Below are 20728 nucleotides of genomic sequence, written 5' to 3' on the forward strand. Positions count from 1 at the left end.
AACATGAAATTGGTGACTAGACATATAAACTTAATTAAGTAACTAGGGAAATGCCAATTAAAATTGTAATGAGACACTATTTTATATCAGTCAGATGGGAGCAGTTAAGAAATCTGACAAGAATTGGTGTTATACACTGCTAATAGGAAAAGTTTTAACCATTTTGAAAAATATTTTGACAATAAAATACACATACACTCTGTGATTCATGAGTTTCACTTGTCTGAATATAACCTAGAGAAATTCTTGCTAATATGTATCAAGATACCTCTGTAAGAACATTTAAAGGTGTACTGTTTAAAAGAGGAAAGAAATGGAAATATTCCAAATGTCCACCAAGAGAATAAATAAATTGAGTTATTTTGCACAATGATATAATACAGAATAATAAATGAATGAACTACAGTTAGATTTAATAACAAGGATTATTCTAAGTAACAAATGTGTAATGATAAAAGCAAATCACCCAAGAATATATATAATAAAATATAGCTTATGAACCTCAAACACTAGCAAAACTCAACAAGTATGCTGTTTAGAGAGAGAGATATGGTTAAGTGGGGTTTTTTTAGTTAGGGAATAATAAACCCAAAATTCAACACAGTGGTTACTTAAGGCAGGAAAAAACAAGGAGAAAGATTTGGTGAATAATAAAACCAGGAGCTAAAATAAGTGTTACATACAGGGGTGGGCAAAAGTAGGATTATAGTTTGAGCACATGAAACACAAGAGTTTATTCTTGGTATTATTATTATATTATTTACTTGTATTACAACTGTAAACGTGCTTTTGCCCACCCTTGTATATGCCTTTGTACGTATCAAATGTAACATAAAATAAGACAAATTAATGGATTAAAAATGGTGAAAGTGAGTTCTGTTTTTGACAAGACTGACTAGGTTGTCTTGAACCTATATTCCCACTGGAACAAATAAAAAGACTGGACAAAACATTTTTGAAAATCAGTTTGAAGGCAACAGAGAACTACTCAAAGCAAAGAGAACTGGCAGGGTAAAGTTTGTTTCAGAAGAGAAGAGAAATCAAGAAATTTGAGTTTCGAGCTATGGTGTTTTTTCTTATACACATGATAGCTGACATTGAAAATGAGAGGCTGAGAGGTTGATCAATGCTTTCATCACTGTTACAGAGCTGAAAGAAAAAAAAAATTGGAATTATGAGCCTAGTAAAAAGTAGAACCCTTGTTAAATACCCTAAACTTTGGGGTTCATGATGTTTGGATAGTTTGCCTTCTGGATCCTGTTGCCAGAGGGTTACTTGAGGTGTTGTTATTTGATTTCTGTTTCCTAGGCTGCCTCTGGAAATAATACATATGAGCTGGGGGTAAAAATAAGATCTGCAGGCATCCAAGGTTGGGTTCAGCATTTTTTTCACCTTAATCTAATTTCCTGGCTGCCCCTGTAAATTCACAGCTTATCATTTCAAGATTTATCTGTGTGCTGAAAAAAACACCCCAACTTCTTTGGCGGGGGTGTTTCTATTCTGTGTTTGTGTGGAGACAAGCCCTCTAGCTCTGTTAATTTTTTTTCTGTATATTTTGTGTTTTTCAAATTTTTTCTATGATTTGGTCTTCTATTGGGCCCCTTTTGTTTTTCAGCCCTTTGTAACTGTGGTGTATATGGGTGTGTGTTGCCATTTTGGTGGTATTTAGCTAGGAAGATATTAATGCATGTTTTCTGTTACTTACCTTCAACTGCAAACCTTTTCAGTTTTTCCCCAGCTCAAGGTTTTTTGTGTATACCTTTCTTCTTATTTAAGAACTATACTTTTTGGTTTCATTGATTTTTATTCTAGACCTTACCAAGCTGCCTTAAATAATGGAATCATTCTCAAAGTGGGTATTTATGGGAGTGTATGTAGGAGATTAAAGGCAGTGTGCTTCCATCTAGAAAGACCCAGCTGGTGATGATGTATAAGTGCTCAATATGGGTGCTAGTGAGATACGCCCTTTCAGCCTTTTTGAGTAATAGGGTTAGATAAGGTGTTTTTTTCCCATGTATAATAACTGTCACTCCAGAAAATAAAGATTTCATTCATTCACTATATATTAATTAAACATGAGAATTCATGTTCACATTTTAAAGTCCTTAATTTTTGTTTAGCTTCCAGGAAAAAAGACAACTAAGCTTTGGGTTCCAGATGAAGAAGTTTCTCCTGAGACAATGGTCAAAGTAAGTAATATGTATAGGTTTGTTTATTTAAATGCATTTAATGTGTTTTTAATATAGGTGTTAAATTTTCTATTTCTGTTACAGAAATGGCTATTAAAATCATTCAAGTTTTTATATTTATTGTATGACATTAACCCATGTAACTGTGAGAGTATAAGGCAATGAGAAACCCAAGGACTTGAGGGTAGCTGCATGTAATCTGAGAAAAAAGAATTTGTAAACTACCTCCATGTTTCTGCTTCTTCGTTATTAACCTTTAAATGGCAAAGGACAATGCTGGTTTTCTTTTGTACATTCTTTTGTTCAGTAAACATGGTTATTTAGGTTTAAAGACTATTTATCATTCCCATAGGATTTGATAAAACTTTTTATTTTGATTTTTTTCAAAAATTCAACTTGTAATTCCTTGAATGAGTTATACATAAAAGATTGTTCATCATTAGTATAGAGAGTATTGATTTGCTAAAACCATCGATAGTCTGTAATTGTAGACCTCACCTCAAACCATTGCCCAAGGTGTGAAGGCCAGGAACAAATATATTAAATATTATTGTTTTTCTAGATGTAATTTCTTATAAATCTTTTTAGAGGGGGTGTTTTATATTTCACATTATTAACTACTTTATCATATTATTCCAGCTTCAGATTTTGATAGACCTTTAGAGAATCCCTTCCTTTAGCATTGAACGATGCTTGATACTTTTAAGTTCCAGTATAAACCTGTTTTCTTAGAATTGCTCTCAAGCAGCAATTTTGTATAGTTTAGCAGCACTACACTGGAAGACAGGCCACCTGCACTAAAATTTAAGCTACCAAATGGCCCAAGGGTGTCTGCAACATGCCACTGCTGAAGACCCACTTAACCCCTGTGACTTACAGCTGTAAAAAGCTAAGATAATGTGAAAAATAAAAAGATAATATGCACCCCTTCAAAAAGGGTTGTTGCAAATAACTTAGTTACTTAGTTATCTCATAATTATAAAATACAGTACAAATGTGAGGTGGTGTCATCTCTCAGACACAAAAGATTGAATATAATTTGTAGTTTGGAACTTTTCTGCCTAGAGTAGTTAGCATGATTTTACTATGGGTTCTAAAGGATAGAGTGTATGTTGGGGAAAATGAAAAACACAAAGTCTTTTGTTAAATCATTCATTTGTCAATTGCCTGGGGGGGGTGAGACATGTTTAATTTTAAACATTCAAAGTTATCTTTATAAGTGCAGAAAAGAGTAATTCCTTTTTCTTTTCCTTTTTTCCCCCTTAAAAGGCACCTATTAAAAACATATTCTTTTTTATTAAGCTCGATGTAGAATTTCTTTAAAATGTAGCAGTTTTATGTGTCAATTTGTCTTTTAAATAGATTCAGGCTATTAAAATGATGGTTCGATGGCTACTTGGAATGAAGAATAATCACAGTAAATCAGGAACTTCTACCTTAAGATTACTAACAACAATATTGCATAGTGATGGAGACTTGACAGAACAGGGTAAAATTAGGTAAGAAATTACTATTTCAAAGTTCTTTGGATTGCATAGTGTTTCAACATCTGCTGTAATTGTTACCTGGTTCAGTTTCTTTTTAAAAAACAATTAGTATTGCTTTGTAGGTATGCTTATGTTTTTGTTGTAATATGCTTTTGTACAGTGGTTATTTTATAATGGCAGTCATATGTCTGGTACAAGGTGCTACTATACACTATTTTAAACAAAACATCTTCACATTAGCTATTCAAGTTTTCGAATAGCTGATGTGAAGATGTTAGTGTACCAATAAGTAACTGATATTTTATATTCTTGTTAATTAATGTCTAAAGGGAAAAAAACAGACTGGGTAGAAGGCAGCTTACTGAATTGCTTCCTGAAGTATGAATATATACAAATTTTTAAAAAATACTTGATGTAAATAATTTAAAATACATACTTTTTTGTTTTGTTTTGTTTTGTTTTAAAGATGTAATATAGAATAGTGATTGGAAACAGACTCTGGAGCCTAGATTCAAATTCTGGCACCATCACTTATTAGCAAGGTGACCTTTTTACCAAGTTACTTTAACCTGTCTGTACCTCAGTTTCCTTATAGAGAGGATTATATCCTGCCTCACCTAGCTATTATGATAATTAAATAAGTTAGTATACTTAAGGTATTTAAAACACCACCCAGCACATAGTAATTAGAAGTACTGGTAATGGCAGTGGTTATGTCGAGGTTAGCTAAAATTTAGAAATTTGTCTTCTGTGTTACTTATTGACTCTTTTTGGCAATAAACATAAGAGAATAACTTTTCCCCTCTCAATATGTCTAGCTTAAAGGCTTTAATGACAAAGTATTAAAAGGTGACTGCCAGCTGCTTTCTCCTTTCTGTCTTCATTTTCAGTCTTCTTGTGTTTTTGCTCATGCTGTACTTTTTTCATAGACTGTTAAAAGTAGCACATTTTTATGAAACCAAATAAAAATAAAACTTGGTCAAGCATTCCACATGTACAATTCATTTATGTACTTTTTCAGTCAGATTAGTTTTCTTTATCTCTCTACTCTTAAAATACATATATGCCAGTGATCAGGATTTATGTAATAATTGGAAAACATTTTTCTCTAGTATTTAATACATTTTTATCTCCTAAACTTATTAATTACATTATTCTGTGCATATTTAGATTTTATTTCACCTGTTATTTTTCATGGTATTCCTTAACAAAATCAAATATCTACAAATGTATGTGAATTACATTGGTTCTGCATTTTTAAATAATGCTTTATATATAAACTTGATCTTTAAAATATTAGGTGTAAAGTATTTAATTATAGTTATTTATTTGTTTTTATACCAAATAAACTCTAACAAGAAAAAGACTTTCCTTTAGCAGTGGCCAAGTGATTTACCTCTTAAATATTGCTGTAGATGAACTGAAAAGTACCCCTGGGACGTGTAACTTCAGAATTTTATTTTTTTTTAAGTTTCTTTAAAAAACACAATACTTATTTCTCAGTTACAGTTGATGTACAATATTATATTAGTTTCAGGTATACAACCCGGTAATTAGACATTTATATAATTTACAAAGTGATATTGGCTAGGAGGACTGGCCGCCAGCCGCTGTTCGCTGTGGAGGATCTGCTGTGCAGGGGCTGACCCCATAGAGCAGGACTTGCTTCAGTAGGACTCTGATGCCTACTGAGTTCACCTCTTCACTTGTTGATATTGTAGGTGGTTTGAGGGTGAGTGGTCTTTGGTGTGGTGTGAAGCTCTCCACCATGTGTGCTGGCTCTGGGCCCTGTAAGCCAAGGTCGGCTGCTGCCTACACCTGGCCCCAAGCCGTGAGTTACGGAGTGATACACGGATGGCTACTACTTGTGCTGGGCTCAGAGGTGCTCAGGAAGGGCCACTGTGCAAACCAAGACCAGCTACCGATAGTGGCGGGCCTCAGGCCACTTAGCAAGGGGGCACAGGGCATGCCAAAGCCAGATGATGCTTGTGTGAGAGATTTTAGGAAAATCTGCAGCAGAGTAACCAAGACAGGTCGTTTGTATGGAAAAGCCACTGGAAATAGCCTGGGAGGGCCCTCAAGTTGGGTGGGATGGGGCCTCAGAACTACTAGGCTTGGAAACAGTGTTAGCTAGGTTGGTGGAGACTGAGATATGACCCCACTTGTGGGCTCTGTGGGGAGAGTGTTCAGCAAAGGAACAAAGACCTTCGCCAGCAATTTTGGCTGGGAGATAGCCACCCCTTCAGACCTCGACCTTATGCTGACAATTCAGTTCCTTTCCTTATGTTCCTGGCAGCTTTTGAACGGCTGCCCCAGTGCTGGAGTTCAGAGCAAGTGAACCGAGTAAGTCTATACTCAGGCCCTTTAAGAGGATCGCCTGGGACTCAGCAGCTCTGTCTCACTCAGCCACAATCCCCTCTGGTTTTCACAACCATATGTAATGGGAACCTCTCCACCCTCCCCCTGCCACTCCTCCCAGCACTGAAACCCCGAGCTGGGGACCAGGTGTGGGACTGGAACTTCTAAGGGGGAACCTCTGCAGTCAAGATATTTCTCCCAGTTTTCAATCTCCACAGGTGGGTGTGGAACCAACTTGTTCTGCATGTCCGCCCCTCCTACCAGTTCCTACGGGGCTGCTGCTTTATATCCTTTGTTATAGGATTTCTGTTCTGCTAGATTTCAGGTGGTTTTGAATAATGGTTGTTTTGTAGTTTAGCTATAATTTTGGTGTGGTTGTGGGAGGAGGTGAGTACCTCATTTACCTATTCCACCATCTTGCCTGGAAGACTCAGAACCTTATTAATGTCATGCATTTATTCAGTATTTTTACATAATCTTAGAAAAATGAAGGGCCTCAAACCAACTAGATCGTTAGATCTTGGAAGACTAAGTTACAACTCCTTCCTTACATTGATCTAAGATCCCTGTAATTCATTTAGTACATCACTATATTAGGAAGGGTTGTTTAGATGTATTTACTGGTCAAGATTTTACTATCTGAAATGTGTCCCACTCCACAGAAGTTTCCTTAAACTTAAAAGGAGCCTCTTGGTAATACTTGAAAAGTTGGATTCTAGCAGAAAATAGTACTGTTCTATCTACCACACCTGCTTTCATTCTTCTTCTGTACTTAACAAGTAGTTTTAGTCGACTAATTGCCATGTTATTTTTATGCCTAATGTATAAGTAAATACATATCCAGACATAATCCATAATGGAAGACTTAAGACCTAACAACTAAACATACGAATAGATTTCTTTTCTAGGCTTGGCTACAAGCTGTTTTTGTAGGATGAGAGAATTAAATTACTTGAGCATAGACTTACGTTCAGGAGAAGAATTTTGTAGTATTAGATACTATCTTCCAAAGTTAAATAAATACATGGTTTTCAGTATCACTAAACTGCTTTCTACCCTTTTTTTGGCTAGAGGAATTTTTGTAAAATCAGACAAAGCAGGAATGTTTTTGTGTACATAGTTAAATCTAATTTAATTCTTTCTTGCTTATTTTCTAGTAAACCAGATATGTCACGTCTGAGACTTGCTGCTGGGAGTGCTATTGTGAAGCTGGCACAAGAACCCTGTTACCATGAAATCATCACATTAGAACAGTATCAGCTCTGTGCATTAGCTATCAATGTAAGGAAAGCAGCTATATAGAACATGATTTTATATGGTCTTTGACTTAAAAAAAAGTCCACCATGATATAGAGATAAAAATCTTGAATGTTTATGTCTCCTTTTGAAAAATTTATGCATGAGAAACATTTTAGAGTTCTAAAACTATCACTTGAGTTTGGGGTTGCTAACATAGTATAGTTGATTTTTGTTATTTGCAATTCTACAAAGTTACTCCAAGCACTGAATTAACAATAACTGAACCATTGCTCATAGTAGAAATATGGGGGTGGTTCCTGCAAGCCTCAAGTCACAACATTTTTATCAGTCAGTAAATATATAACCTTGTTTTACATGTGTTTCTTTTTAAAGGCACCTTAATATTTAGTTGTTTCATTAATATTGAAGTCATGGCCAACAGCACTGTAACTCATGCCTGAATGAAGCCTGTCTAACACACACATTTTCTCCATAACATCCATTCCAGCCACCTTGCTGTTAGGATCAGTAAATAGCATTTCAGCACTATGCTTAGAAGCTAATTTAAACAACAAAGTCACCAACTTTGTACAACAAAGTACAAAAGTGTGAAAAATGTAGCACTACATAGACCACTAAAAGAACACTTGTTTGTAATATGAGAGCTGAAACAAGAAGGTGGAGCGTTGCCTTACTCAACCTCAGTTGAACATGGGTCAGGCGATTCTCATTTTTTGCTGCTCAGTGCATTAACTCGGGAATGACCATGAAAGTGTTACAAGTATTGATTTTGAGATTAAAAATTAATTTTAGTGAGTCAGTAAATTCGGAAATGCAGAATGTGTGAATAGTGAGGCTTGAATGTATTTTTTAAAAGGAAGAAAAAGTATAGAAATTTATGGTTTTATAACGACGTGGTGTAGATTAATTTTAGGTCAGAAGCATTCTTTATTATTGAGTGAATTAAAATTTCAAATTGTTAAAAATAATACTAATGGATTTATATTCTAGTCTTATGGATTTCATATTAGAATAACATAATATTTGAACTATATTACTTTAAAAGTTTTTTGTTTTATTATGTTTTCATTGATTTTTTTTAGAGAGAGAGGAAGGGAAAGGGAGAAAGAGAAACATCGATGTGAGAGAAAAACAGATTGGTTGCGTCCCAAATGCACCCCAACTAGGGATCAAACCTGGGTCTGTGCCCTGACTGGGAATCCAACCAGTGACCTTTATGTGTATGGGACGACGCCCAACCAACTGAGCCACACCCACCAGGGCAATTTAGAAGTTTTTAGCATCATTTAAGAAAATTAAAGATGATATTCCAGTATCAGTTTTTTCTTCATAATTTAGTTACTTTACACTTAGTTTTGCTGTTTTCTTCAGCAATTACTTCAGGGATTATTCTAAAATTTTTTGCACTTCCTCTTCTTTCTGCTTATTTTTATTTTTTTTATTATTATTATTATTTTTAATATATCTTTATTGCCCAGCCAGGCGTGGCTCAGCGGTTAGGCATCGACCTAGGATCCAGGCGATCAGGGTTCAGTTCCCAGTCAGAGCACATGCCTGGGTTGCAGGCTAGCTGATCAATGACTCTATCATCATTGATGTTTCTCTCTCTCTCTCTCTCTCCCCCTCTCCCTTCCTCTCTCTGAAATCAATAAAGATATATTTAAAAAAATAATAATAATATATCTTTATTGATTTCAGAGAGAGGAAGTCTCGGAGAGGGGGAGAGAGAGAGAGAAATATCAGTGATCAGAGAGTCGTCATTGATCACCTGCCTCCTGCATACCCCTGACTGGGGATTGAGCCTGCAACCTGGGCATGTGCCCTGACTGGGAATCGAACTGTGATCTCCTGGATTGTAGGTCGACGCTCAACTGCTGAACCATGCCTGGCTGGGCTGCTTATTTTTAAATTCCTGCTTATGCCTAACCCTACACATAAACAATCATGTTTTTTAAGTATATCATTTTGTCAATTTCTGGAGTACTTCAGTCTTTAAAAGTTATTCCAGATCCTGCATAATTTATTTTACTTTTGGTGGTGGCATTCAGGTATTAGACTAAACCATTTGAGAAGTGAGATTTTTGGGGAGCCCATAATTTTCTGATTTAGCTTTTCTCATTTAATTTTGGATATCATCTTGTTTTGCAAGAAGGTGAAAATTGTTTAAAAAGTATATATTAAGTTTCTTAGGAGCAAACCTATGTAATTTTTTTTTTTTTTAAATTGGTAATACTTGCATTCTATTGGTTTATCAGTTTCTTGGTCTAATATTTCTTAGTCTACTGTTACTATCAGTATTGAAGTAGAAAATTTTTTTAAAAACCAAGAAAATATTGAAATAGGTAGAAAGAAGGGCTTTGAAACTTGCTGAGTGTAATAAGTATGTGCAAACCATGTGTTAAATGTCCACTATGTGTGAGAATTATTTATACTTACTAACTTCTAGAGACTTTTCTAGCACAATATTTGTTATATATTAGGTAGAAGTTCAGATTGCCTAACTTATAAGATTGCTTTGGAATTTTGTTGACTATAGAATGTGTTAATGGTTAAATTTAATTATTAGCATATTCTCACAATTTAGGAACATACGTGGTTACCTTATTTTCTTCTAAACCACTTTAAACCACATGCCTTTCTCTTTTAAAACCTCCAAACTTCACGAAAGAGTGATCTATATATTTGTCTCTCTTACCCTCTTATCATCTCACTCCTTGCTAATTATTTGCCTTCATTGTTTTCCAAAAATGCTCTATTAAAGTTCCCAAATTCAGTGACATTGGTTTCTTTGTACATGCCTTTTCTGCGTCCTTTGACACAACTTATTATGTCTTTATTCTTGAAACTCTCTTTGGTTTCTGTCACCTAACTTTTGTTGTACTTCTCTGACTACATTTTCTGGCTATCCTCTTTTCCTTTAAATGTATGTGTTCTGTGAGGATCTGTACTTGACTAACTTTTCCACTTACATTGTGTATACTTCTTTGGCCATCTCATTTTCTATGTAGGTGATTCCTGCACTACCAACCTTAACTTTTTTCTTAAGTCTCTGGTTTCCATTGCTAAACAGAATTTTCAAACTTTTATGTTCTGTGAATGTAAGACTAAGTTCATACTTTCCCAAATCTATTCTTTTCTGACATGTGGAGCCTCGATAAGCCTTAAATAAATCTGAATAGCGTTTCTTAGACCTACAAGCATGATTTATATTTGCCTATTTGCTTGTCTTTGCACCTCATAGCAAAAGTACAGATAATTTTGTCCTGTGATAACTATTTTATCTTTTTTATTCATACTTCTTAACCATTCTTACTGCTGTAACCATCATTAGCTCTCACGTAGTATTGTGAGACTTTATTCTTGGTTAAATTTCCTATCATGGTTCTGTTGTTATTCCCCATTCAAAAATATTTAGGACCTTATATTCATAAAAAAGAAAAAAAAATGTATTTTAATATTTGGACCCAAATATACATTTAAAAATCTTGTTTAGCACACATTACCCTTTGCCTACCCTCATTTCAGTGAAGTTGAACTTTTTTTTCTTTTATGTGCCTGTAATTTGCTGCCTCTGATTTTCTTTTCACCCTCCATTTCTACACATCCACAGTCAACTCTTTCTGCAAATCAAGACTCAGACACGATCTTCTTCTCAAAACTCTTTCTCATTTTTATAGCTGGTCTCCTTTTGATTCCCTACTGGTTTTATCTGCAGTCCTCTATACATACATGCCTGTGCATTAGTTATTTATGTACCTGTGGTTTATTTCTTTTACTTACATTGAGCTCATTAAAGGCAGTATTTTTATCTCAGACACTGTTATTATGATATTTGAATAGAAAGTAAATCTGGAGGAAGAGAAATTCAGTAATGTGAATCTTAACAGTTTTAATAATTATTAAGCTATTTTAGAATTTGAATGCAGTTCATGAAAAATCTGTATGTACTACTATGTGCTGTACATTGTTCTAGGTTCTGTAAATGCAAAAATAAGTCATGGCTACAGCCCTCAAGAAGACAACCTCTTAGGAAAACAGAAAATATAAGTCAGTTTTGATAATGCAGTGCAATACACAAAGCGATTAAACTGTTTACCAGATACTGGAAGTAGCTCTGACAATAATTTGTACTAGAAAAGACCACTAGTGAATTTACTTAAGATGCAGACTACTTAATACTTAAGATTAAGACTTTATTCATAGGCAGTAGTGAGTAAAAGTTTGTATCGAACTTTATATTGGGGGAATATATTTTGTGGTACCATCTTTTTAAAAAAATATTGAACCAGTTGTTGATTATAACCATAACTATGATGAAAGTGTCAAGTGCTTGCTTTTTTATTTTTTTCTACATAAAATTTATATTCTATTTTTTATATTTAACTTTTATAACATAGTCAAAAGGATAATCATTTTTGCAAATAAAAACAAAACATTTAAAACCTCCACAGTTCCCAGGAACACACCTTTTAAATTTTCATTCAGATGGTTCTATTTTGACAGCTTTTATGTCATTCATGTCAAATTTCTCATCTTTCCTTGTTAGCTGTGTCAGTTTCCTTTCATATGATTTGACAGTTCTTCTCTAACATCACTAATGACTTTTTGGAATCCTACTACTTTGCCATGGTATTCACAATTTGACTTTGTAACTCATCATCACGAATGATGAGTGAGAGAGTGACAAAAACATGGTCGTGCTAGGAAATGAATCTAAGTGGGGGAGGGGGGGTGTTTGGAGATTAATTTTTAAATGAGTGGTTCACTTGTGAATATATTTTGATATGTTGATTTATACAGGTTGTAATTCCTTATTTTCATAATACATAATTGATAATGAAGATTCCTCTCCCCTGTGGGAGTGATACTGAGGAAGGACTGAGTTAACTTTAACTTTGTTTCATTGAATGTGAGGATAGATAATAGACAATATTTCTATGAAAGCTAGGCTACTTTTTTTTTTAAAGTAGGTATTTAGCATAAGAAACTAAAGTTTAATTTAAATGAAAGAAGGTACACAAAACAAGGATTTAAAGATAAGGGCAAGATGTTATGATCTAGGCGTTAAAGAAGAACAAAATGAATATTCTAAGATAGAAGAAATAATATACATAAACTTGCAAAACTCTGAAACACTCCACACCCTGTGTTAATTGGTGTAGGGTAAGGTATGATTATGAAGGTCTCTGTCTCACATATGATCAAAAGTCATGTTGAACTTTTCCCTAGTTTAGAAAAAATTCTAATAATCTGTGTACTGGATACTGTGCTAAATTCAGAAGCACAAAGATGTCTTAAAGGAACCAGCAACAGTGGGTAAGACAGACTTATAAACCAGTCATTTTAATGCTGTATACTAACTGCTATGCTGGAGATATGCACAGAGTGCTAAGAGAGCACAGGTAGATGCAGGGTAGAAATTACACAGTGATTTCTGGAGGGTAGAGGAGCTGTCCTTAAGATGAGGAGTTAGCTAGGGTAGTGGAGGTGGGCAGTTTAGAAAAGGGAGAAGTATGAGGAAAGCAGGTGCAGTGGTAATGACTAGATTGATACTTTTATAGAACAAAAAGTAATTGGGTGTTTCTGAACTTGATTAGTAACTCTTGATAAAACTAAAATTTATAAAGTTGTATCTTGTTCAGTAAATGAAAAAGCTACTTATGAGAGAGTATTTAAACTTTATTTTTTTCCTATCTTATTTAAGTTGGGATGGATTGATGTTCATGAGTTTTATCTGTTTTTAGAGTGCATTCAGTATTTTTTGACACTTGTAACTGGTAGTGATTATGGTCCAGGTAAATACTTCAGCCTTGAAATTAACTTGCTACAACATTGCAATCTTGTGAGCTGAAACAGTGATTGTGGATAAACTTGCTGCTGTTTATCCATCTGGTTACTTGGTATAGCACACATTTATATCCAGAGTTGTTACTCTCTGCTGCCGTGTGGATAATATGTAGAATAATTATGTCTTCACAGGATGAATGCTATCAAGTAAGACAAGTATTTGCTCAGAAACTTCACAAAGGCCTGTCCCGATTACGGCTTCCACTTGAATATATGGCAATCTGTGCACTTTGTGCAAAAGATCCTGTGAAAGAGAGAAGAGCTCACGCCAGGCAGTGCCTGGTAAAAAATATAAACGTGAGACGCGAGTATCTGAAGCAGCATGCAGCTGTTAGTGGTAAGCACATATGAAAATGAAAGGTCTACTTTTCCAGGCTGCCAGTTTTTTTTATAGAACACAAAGTCACATTACTGTTATTTATTCTAATTGGCACTCATTAAATAAGTATTATTTTTCAGTAACAGCTTCACCTTTAAAAGGTTCATTTTGAAAGTAGAAATGCATGGGTGTCTGAATGTCAATCCATATCTCTTTATGCAACTAACGAAATGGCCGAGGGAAGTAAGCAGTAACATTGGGTGGAGGTACTTTTAATAGAACAGTAAAATGTGTACATTAATATAGATTGTCAGAGTTACTGTCTTTTAATTTAAATATGTACCAGTCTTTGGTCTGTTGATTATTCTCATCTGTAGCTGACATTAATATGAGCTGTTTGTGTGCCCTTTTTTTTTCTTTTTTTAATAAATATATTTTTGTTGATTTTATAGAGAGAGAGAGAGAGAGACGTCAATATGAGAAACATCGATAGATAGATCCTGTAGACTGGGCATGTGCCCTAACTGGGAATTGAACCGGCAACCTTTCGGTGCATGGGACAGTGCTTAACCAGCTGAGCCACACTAGCCAGGGCTGTGTGGCTTTTTAATAAACTGCTCACTTTACCCCATCCATATTATTAGCTTTGGGGCCTCTCTGCCTTTTGATTTGTTTAATTAAAATCTATCCAGTTATCCAAATTAAAAATCAGAGACATTCTTCCTGTCTTTATTTTTTCCTCTCATCAGTCACCACATCCTTAATTCTTCCTTTGGATATCTTGAAGATTTCTCCTCAACTGCCCTACCCTGCTATATTTCTCTTGGATTAGTTTGTACATGTCTACCTCCCTCTTGTAAATGTTCCCCTGCCTCTGACCCACCTCCATCTGTGCCACACCACTATCAAAACTATCTTTCTAAAACACATTGGATCATATCACTACCTTGTATGAAATCTGTGTTGATTTTTTTATTGCTTATAGGATGAAGTTGAAACTCATTAACATGGCCCTGTAGAGTTTTACTCTCAGCCTGAGTTTCAGGCTTTCTCCCTAGCCACTCCCTACTGTAAATTCTATGCTCCTTATACTCTGGGTTATTTGAAATTTGTACAGACATCTTTTTCTCTGCTTACAACACCATCTGGAAGTTGCCTCCCTTTCAGACAGACAGACAAAACCAAGGAGCATGGTTTGCACCTTTTGAGTCCTCTAAAATCTAGTTTTGGTGTTACAGCGTCACTGGAACCCTCTTTTTTCCTCTCTATCACCTTGGAAAAAATGAGTGCTCTGGAGTCAGATACCACCTCTGCCAGTTGTGTTTGGGCACATTATTTTACCGGTTGTGTTTGGGCACATTATTTTAACAACCTGAGCCTTAATTTCCTTATTTGCAAAATTGGCATAATTATGCTCATTTCTTATGGTTTTGAGTATTAAAAAGTTAACATAGCCCAGCCAGCGTGGCTCAGCGGTTGAGCATCAACCTATGATCCCAGGAGATCGCGGTTCGATTCCTGGTCAGGACACATGCCTGGGTTTCGGGCTCAATCCCCGGTAGGGGGTGTGCAGGAGGCAGCCGATCAATGACTCTCTCATCACTGATGTTTCTATTTCTCTCTCTCCTTCTCCCTTCCTCTCTCTGAAATCAATGAAGATATATTTAATAAATAAAATAAAAAAAGTTAACATGTAGCCCTAGTGGGTGTTGCTCAGTAGTTAGAGCATTGGCTGGCACACTATGAAAAGTCATGGGTTTGATTCCTGGTGAAGGGACACATGCCTGGGTTGCAGGTTCAATCCCCAGCCCCAGTCAGGGGATGTGAGGGAGACAACCAACGACGTGTCTCTTTCACATCCATGTTTCTCTCTCTTTCCTCTCCCTTCCTCCCTTCCACTTTCTCTAAAAATCAATGGAAAAAATATCCTGGGGTGAGGATTAACAACAACAACAAGTTAATGCACATGAAGCACCTGGCATAATGCATGCTCCAAGTAGTCAGTAGTTTTTAGCTATTGTTGTCTTAGGGCACCTACCACATTGAAGGATAGTTTCTGTCTCTGTTTATACTTTAATATAAGGACTTTGTCTAGTCTTACTCATCTTTAAATAGTAAGCCTGAAAAATTGTAGGCATTCATTTAATATTTGATAAAAATTTAATTCGAATTTTACTGAATTTTGAACCTAGATACTTTTTTCTCCTATACCTGCCTTAAAATGAAGGATGTTACACACAAATTATTCTCTTCGAGTTCAGGAATAGGAATAGAGCTTGCTGTCTTATTGACACATATATTATTATACTCCAGGTTGAACATCTAATTTAAACTTTTATTTTGAAAGTAGGAAATATAAAAGAATTTTACAGAATATGAATCCTGGTCTTTTGGAATAACCTTTACTAAACTAGTTAGGGTTACATTTCTGACCTCTAATGGAATATGTTGATCAAAGTTAAAATACAGGGTGGGGCAAAAGCAGCTTTACAGTTCATGTGGAAAATAATACAGTAATTAAAAAATAATACAAGAATAAACCCTGGCCCTGGCCAAGTGGCTCAGTTGGTAGGAGCATCTTCCCATACACCAAAAGGTTGCAGGTTCGGTCCCAGTCGGGACTGGGGTGTGTACGGGAGGCAACTGATTGATGTTTCTCTCTCACATCGAAGCTTCTCTCTCTCTCCCCCTTCCTTTCCTTCCAGGAAAAAAAAAAAAATCAATAAAAACATATCCTTGTGAGGATTAAAAAAAGGAATAAACTGTTTCGTGTACTCACAACTGGAAACCTACTTTTGTCCCACCCTCTATAAAGATATTTTAATTTAAACTAAAACAATTTTTCTTTGTTGTTTAAAATGTCCTAGAAACTATTTATATATATATTTTTTAGTATCTTTCCTTCTGCTACAGATAGTATCAAAAACTTTTACTTTACTTTGATACTATAAGTAGTACCAAAAACCTTTACTTTCTACTTTTGTGTCATATTAACTGAAGTATTTACTAGTTTTTAATTTTTTAATTTTTAATTTACTAGTTTTTAATTTTTGCTCTGCAGCTTACAAAGGAATGTTGAGCATAGGGTTGTTAATAACAAGCAAAATAGATCTTATGTTTCTTAGTCTTAGAGTTTGTTTGAGTCAACAAACATCTGCATTTGAAAACTGAAAGAATAGTCTTTGTAACCACAGCATATAGTGCATTTAATAGGCACTTCAGTATTGTATATGATGGATGAGTGAATAAACTGTTTAATTTATAATATATCTTAGCACTGGATATTTCAATATATTTTTCTTCTAGCCATAATGTGGTACTGTTAGGATGTAGGAAATATTGAATCAGAGAGATAAAGTCAGTGTGTAAGATTTGGTTTTCTAACCTGGATATTTTTATTTTGTTTTGTTTCTTTTTTTGTATGTTTGTTTTTCAGAAAAATTATTATCTCTTCTACCAGAGTATGTTGTTCCATATACAATTCATCTTTTGGCACATGATCCAGATTATGTCAAAGTACAGGATATTGAACAACTTAAAGATGTTAAAGAGTAAGACTTTTTCCATCCCATTTTCATATTTTCTGAAAGTTTTAACCCTTTCCTGCTGATAATGTAACCTCAATTATAATTAGTTTATTCAATTTAATTTATTCCTTAGGAATTTAAGGTTTTTTTCCTTTATTTGTTCTCTTTTTCATACAATCTCTTTATATTTCATTTCTCATATAATTTTCCAATACTTAATTTAGCGTAATTACTATACACTGCTCTGTTTCTCTACCAGTCTGGTATTTCTTTTTTATTGAAGCAATCCATTAAAAGTTTCCATTACAGCTCTTATCTTTTTCTCCTTTTTCTGAAACTCTGTATAGATTTTCATGTGGATTGAAGCATACTCTCCTTTATTCATATGGTAAACACTTTTTTTTTTTTTTTTAAGAAACTATTTTCCTTCTGTAAGGAAGAAAGAATGGCCTAATTTAATAACGGGCCAAGTTAATAACCAGGCAACATTCCCACTTATTACTTGTTTGGTGATATTTCTAATAGAGTTAATGATAGTTGTAATTTTTTCAACGATTATTATTGAGAGGTCAACGATTATTATTGAGAGGCCAAAAGAGTATATATGCCTGTGTGTGGAATAGGGAGATATAATGATATTTAGAGAAGTCTTTATAAGACCAGCATAAAGTCAAAAGACTGATAACTTGGCAAGGGAAAAAGCTATTACCCTTTTTTACCAAAGTTTCTGTTTTTAAAAAATATGCAGTTCTCCCAAAGTGAGTCCTGTCTTAGAGTAATTATAACTAATGAAAACTTCTAGCATTTCCTTTTTCTCAGAGAAAATTCGTTTTTGAAATAGATAAAACACTCTTTGGAATTAACTATACATTTTTCGCTATATCTCTCAGTTGTGCCAGTACAGCCATGAGTCATCTCCAGTCTATGAGAAAGCCACTCCAGAAGAGTTTATGTGTACCTGAGATCCTAAAGCTTTTTTTTTTTCCTTCTAGAATGATATCTTGCTTCACATTTCTCTCTTCTTCTCCCCTTACTTTTCTCCTCTGTGCTCTAACTGTCATATTCTGGCTGTATAATATACAGAGACAAAGCACTTTGGTTTTTTCTTAAGTAGAATTTTTTGTAATTAACTTTAAAACTGAAACTTACTTTTAATATTTCCCTGTTTAAGCAAAGACAGTATATACAGTTGTCAGCCATGACTTTTTTCTCTCTAATTTACTGATGAAGATTCTTAATTATCGTATAAGGTAGTTGTATTATCTTAAAGACTTTCAGTTGGGACTACAGTCAGTCTTAGCATCATTTTATTTATGGCCCAGTTATTCCCTTACATAGCCCTTCCTTTCCTGTCATAACTAAGATCACTTCATTCTTTATACCATTTATTCCTTTTTAACCTGCCACCCTGGAAAATTAGTCAGACTTTGAGAGGGGTACTTATGAACTCACACTTAAATTGCTGATATGGTGTGATATGTATATGTGACATATCTTTTTTCTCTCTTGACTTAGAGCTGTTTCTTTTTAATTTGTTCTATTAGTATTCATTACATTTAGTAGAATTATTATATCTGTATTTGACAACAAATTTTTCTTTTCTGTTTTTCTTGTGTTTTTTAGATGTCTTTGGTTTGTTCTAGAAATATTAATGGCTAAAAATGAAAATAACAGTCATGCATTTATCAGAAAGATGGTAGAAAATATTAAACAAACAAAAGATGCCCAAGGACCAGATGATGCAAAAATGAATGAAGTATGTAATTCTTTGTAAATAATTATGATTTCATATCTATTTAAGCATCTGAGTGTAGAGTATGGAACTTCTGTAGTAGTATTTGTAGACATCAGTCTTTTCTATTAGTAGTAAATAATCAGTAGTATTTTGATTAGTAGTAATAAGACTTACTAATATAGTTAATAATATAAAATTAGTAATACTGTTACTAGTAAACTAATGAAAACAATAGTGTATTTTAAACTTACACTATTACATTGAAAACTGTATAATAAATACATGTTCTAGAATTACTTCCAATTCAGACTTTAGGGTGCCAACTTAACTACTTAATTTTTTTTAAATACCATTGCAGAAACTGTATACAGTGTGTGATGTTGCCATGAATATCATCATGTCGAAGAGCACCACGTACAGTTTAGAATCTCCTAAAGACCCAGTACTGCCAGCTCGTTTTTTTACCCAACCTGACAAGGTAGTTATTTTAGAATTTGTGTAAGTTAATATAAAATGTATTCTCAGTACTAGATTGTGGTGAGATCAGGAAGGATCAACATCAAGAGCTGCTCCTTTGCTAATGTTATATAGAAAGGTTGTCATGAGTCTTATTAATGTAGTTCAAGACCAGAATATGGGCCAAACTGGAGGACACAAATAAGGTTCAGAGATTAGTAGGATCTAGAATTTGTGTTCAAACTTAAATTTATGCCAGTCTAAGGGCACAGGCAAAAAATGCAATCAAAGCATGCAGATTTGTGAGTTAATGGCCATTGATCCAAAATGAGAAGGAGAATGCTGATAAGATATACAGTCTGAAGTTATAGCTCTTGATTGAGATCTCTAACTATAGTAAAACCTCAATATAATGGACTAATTTGGATAAAGGGGGTATCAGTTAAAGCCCAAAGTCTTGTTATATAATAAAGGAGGTTTTCCATATGCGTATGTTAAAAAATTGACAAATTAGTTTAACCTGTTTTTACCTATGTTGACACGTTTGTGTAATTAAAGTTAAGTATGTATGAAAAGTTTAATTTCAGAGAAAGGTTTTCTATATGTATTTCTATTAAATTTATACTGAATAGGTCTATTAAATGCATGCATTCACCAGTCACTGCAACTAAACAAATGCATACAGCTGGGGTGGCACTTAGCACAAGTTGTAACATCAGCTGGCAGGGTTAAAACTGCTGCACTATGCGTCACAGCACTCGAACAACAGAACCAGTTACCACTCGCCCTGCAGTGTGATCACGTGCTAATTATTCCCCAGACTGTTTGCTAGTAGTGACTCTTGGATTTAAATATGTAGACTATAGTTGTAGATACGTAATACTTATTTATGTCAGCAAAATTACTACAGTGCTTTATCCAACATAGGGCCTATTTGCTAAAATTTGTTAAAAATAGCAGTGAATTAATAACAAAAAAATTAACTTGTTAATTTAATTATAAGCAAATCTTGGTTAAAAGCAGTTTAAAGTTAACAGGGTGTTAATTTTCACAAAGGACATATGGACGGGAAATTTCGTCCATTAAATCTGAAGTCTGTTAAACAAGGTCCGCAAAACCAAGGGTTTACTTTAATGTGAGGAGAAAAGTGTAGAACAGACAGTGGAATGGGCAAGACCCTTGGAATGCTATTGGAATGTTCCCACTGTCTTAAAACTCAAGTATTGCATGAGGTATAAAGGGTGTTTTCAAGAATCTCAGAGATTCATAATGAACCTAACTAAGCCTGTTGAGTAACTGAGAGTATAGAAACCACCACTACCTTTTTTCTTTTTTTTTTTTTTAAGCAAAATACCAATTAAAATCTTTATAGTGTATAGAGATTTGGAGCAGCCTTTTAGGTTCACCCAGTAGCTAAAAGTGATTGTCTGCTTTGAAGCATTCACTTTGGTGTGATTAAGAAAGCAGGAGTCTATGTGGTACCAGATTAGTTTAAATATAGTATTTAAAATCAGTAACTGAAATTTTGTGTTTTAACTGATTATTTAGTT

The 20728-nt window shown here is 34.4% G+C and overlaps 1 protein-coding gene across 6 annotated transcripts in view; it reads left to right on the plus strand.

The window, feature by feature from the left end:
* PDS5B (PDS5 cohesin associated factor B) overlaps window positions 1-20728 on the plus strand; it is a 169630-nt gene that overhangs the window by 127731 nt on the left and 21171 nt on the right. For all 6 annotated transcript variants that reach the window (XM_081127300.1, XM_081127299.1, XM_081127295.1 and 3 more), the window contains exons 22-28: window positions 2121-2189; window positions 3552-3688; window positions 7192-7315; window positions 13274-13478; window positions 16897-17011; window positions 18611-18743; window positions 19081-19200. In XM_081127300.1, the coding sequence (XP_080983426.1) occupies window positions 2121-2189; window positions 3552-3688; window positions 7192-7315; window positions 13274-13478; window positions 16897-17011; window positions 18611-18743; window positions 19081-19200 (903 nt within the window). The remainder of the gene's footprint in view (window positions 1-2120; window positions 2190-3551; window positions 3689-7191; window positions 7316-13273; window positions 13479-16896; window positions 17012-18610; window positions 18744-19080; window positions 19201-20728) is intronic.

Source organism: Miniopterus schreibersii (assembly GCF_964146895.1).
Source record: "Miniopterus schreibersii genome assembly, chromosome: 2".
Classification (NCBI taxonomy): Eukaryota; Metazoa; Chordata; class Mammalia; order Chiroptera; family Miniopteridae; genus Miniopterus; species Miniopterus schreibersii.